We start from the raw sequence: 2,290 nt of genomic DNA, 5'->3' as shown, positions 1-2,290 counted from the left end.
TGTTCTTTGGTAAGTGGAGCAAACAAGAGATGGATTGACTCAGTGACTACCATAATGGGCTCGAGTATAGCAGAGATTGTGAGGACAGTGCAGGATAGGGCAGAGTTCAGATCTGTTGTTCACAGAGACACTATGAGTCGTAATAAAATAACAACAGCAGTAGACTCTCGGGGGTGGTGAAAACATGAAGTGTCTGCTCGTAGGTAGGTATCACTAAGTCACTTTCCAAAATTCTGAGGACAGGGATGACAGGCCTGGGGAGTCTGGTGATAGTGGATATTGGTTGAAGAAAGGGGAAGAGCCTTATTTCTTCAAGAACTCTCTAATTCCTCCTTTTAAGCCTTCCCCACTAGAGGACTTGAGTCCCTTCCAGGATTCTCCTCCCCACCTCTTCCATTTCCATAGTGACCTACCCAAGTCCATGCCCTCAGTTCTTCTGAGAAGGAAACCCCCCAACCCTTCTTCCTCCTTTCAGCAGCCTGGGGACAGAGTGGTGAGATTAATCATATCCCTCTGGCTTCTGAAGAGCGTAGATCTAAGGGTCCAGCCTTTCTCTCTCTCTCCTGGCTTTATCTTTCGTACCATCTGCCTTTCTTTTTCCTCTCCAACGGCCCTTGCCCTCTTGCCTTTAGCCGTTTAATTGCAAAAGCCAGACGGTTTGTGGGAGACCACAAGACCCTTTTTATTTACAAGCCGAGGAGGGAGCAACTCCCTACAAACTAGGCTGACAGAGCTCCCTTAAGGTTTTTAAATTCCCTCCCCCCCAGTACACCCCTAAGAGCTTTGGAAGCATTTTTCTGTCAAGCAGAAGCTGACCAAGGTGGCCCCTCTTGGTCTCTCAGAAACTCCTGATTGCAGAAAGGCTGAATGGCTTGAGCCCTCGGTCACACAGCAGCCATCTGATGGGCTGCCAGGGTACTGGGGGTCGTAGGAAGGAGAGGTGGCATCCGCTTGGCTAGCCTCCAAGGCCGTAGTCTCAGCACTAGGGTGCACGAAAGCCCAAGGGCGCCCCAGCCCCTGAACTCTGCCCATATCATCGGAAGGAGCGCGCATAGGCGGGGCAGCCTGTTACAGGAATTGAGTTACTCAAATGCAGGGGTAGCAGTTAAGTGGCTTGGGAAGCAGAAAGGCTGTGACCAGCCAGCCCTCCTCGCGGGGGAGACAGAATGGTGTGCAGTTCGGGAAGGGAGACAGAATGGTGTGCGGTTCGGGAAGGGTCCCGGTCCGGTGCGGGAACACCTGCGCTCGCGCGGGTTCTTTAAACGCCCAAATGGGGAGCGAGGCGCGCGGCTCGAGGAGGAGCTGGGCTGCGGACTGATCACATGACCCAGCCAGCGGGGGCTCCCGGACCCCCACCCCGCCGGTGGGCGTCCCCCACAACGCGTGGTCGACCCTCATTGGCCAGCAGTGTGGCCAATAGAAATCGGCCATCTGGGATCCCAGCGTTCCGAGGCACAGCCGAACATGCTGGCCTCGCCAGGGCCCAATAGGAAAGGAAGGACCTGATCGCTGGCCAATGACGAGGCGCGTAGGGCGGGCGCGAGGGCCGGGCCGGGTTGGGTTGTAAGGCGAACGGATATAAAATCCCTCGGCCACCGACGGCGTCCGTCCCTACTGCAGAGCCGCTGCCCGAAAAGCGTCTTAAAGGGCCCGCGCGCCGCCGCCCCCTCGGCCCGCCATGCTGCTACCCGTGCCACTGCTGCTGGGCCTCTTAGGCCTGGCCATCGCCGAGCCCACTGTGTACTTCAAGGAGCAGTTTCTGGACGGAGGTAACTCCTGGTTCCGCCCCGAGGTCGCCCCGACGACACGGCCGGTCCCTAGTCCGGATCTGCCTTGTCCCCTGTAATTACCTTTGAGAGGACCAACACGGTGGCCCCGCAGGGGCCAGGGCCGCGGGCGATCTCTCCTTCTGCGTCCCTGGGGAGCGTGGAGGGCGCAGCAGCCTCCTGCAGCTGGAGTTAGGGTTCCCCCGAACTGTCAAACTGGAGATTTGCAGCGGCGCGGGGCTTGTGGGGGGCGGGGGGTGTCAGTGGTAACCAGACTTACCCTTAGCAGCTTGCGACCTCAGGCAGATGTGCACATGTTGGGGGGCGAGGGGGGTGGTTGGAGTCAACGCGGCCACCCAGACCTGCATCTCTGATTTTCTCAGATGGGTGGACTGAACGCTGGGTCGAATCCAAACACAAGTCAGATTTTGGCAAATTCATTCTCAATTCGGGCAAGTTCTACGGTGACCTGGAGAAAGATAAAGGTAAGAGCCCGCGTTTTGGACGCCCAGAGCTCAGAGAAC

General features: G+C 57.3%; 1 protein-coding gene across 1 annotated transcript in view; it reads left to right on the top strand.

The window, feature by feature from the left end:
* Window positions 1–1,625: 1,625 nt before the first annotated feature.
* Window positions 1,626–2,290, top strand: part of CALR (calreticulin) — a 3,482-nt gene continuing 2,817 nt past the window's right edge. The window contains exons 1-2 of the mRNA XM_006900791.1: window positions 1,626–1,769; window positions 2,150–2,251. Coding sequence (XP_006900853.1) covers window positions 1,679–1,769; window positions 2,150–2,251 — 193 coding nt within the window. The 5' untranslated portion in view covers window positions 1,626–1,678. The remainder of the gene's footprint in view (window positions 1,770–2,149; window positions 2,252–2,290) is intronic.

The sequence above is a fragment of the Elephantulus edwardii genome, unplaced genomic scaffold, assembly GCF_000299155.1.
Source record: "Elephantulus edwardii isolate Elephantulus edwardi_28Jun2011 unplaced genomic scaffold, EleEdw1.0 scaffold00296, whole genome shotgun sequence".
In the NCBI taxonomy this organism is placed as follows: Eukaryota; Metazoa; Chordata; class Mammalia; order Macroscelidea; family Macroscelididae; genus Elephantulus; species Elephantulus edwardii.
Note: the sequence above shows the minus strand (reverse complement) of the source record. Positions and strands in the feature narration are given on the sequence as shown.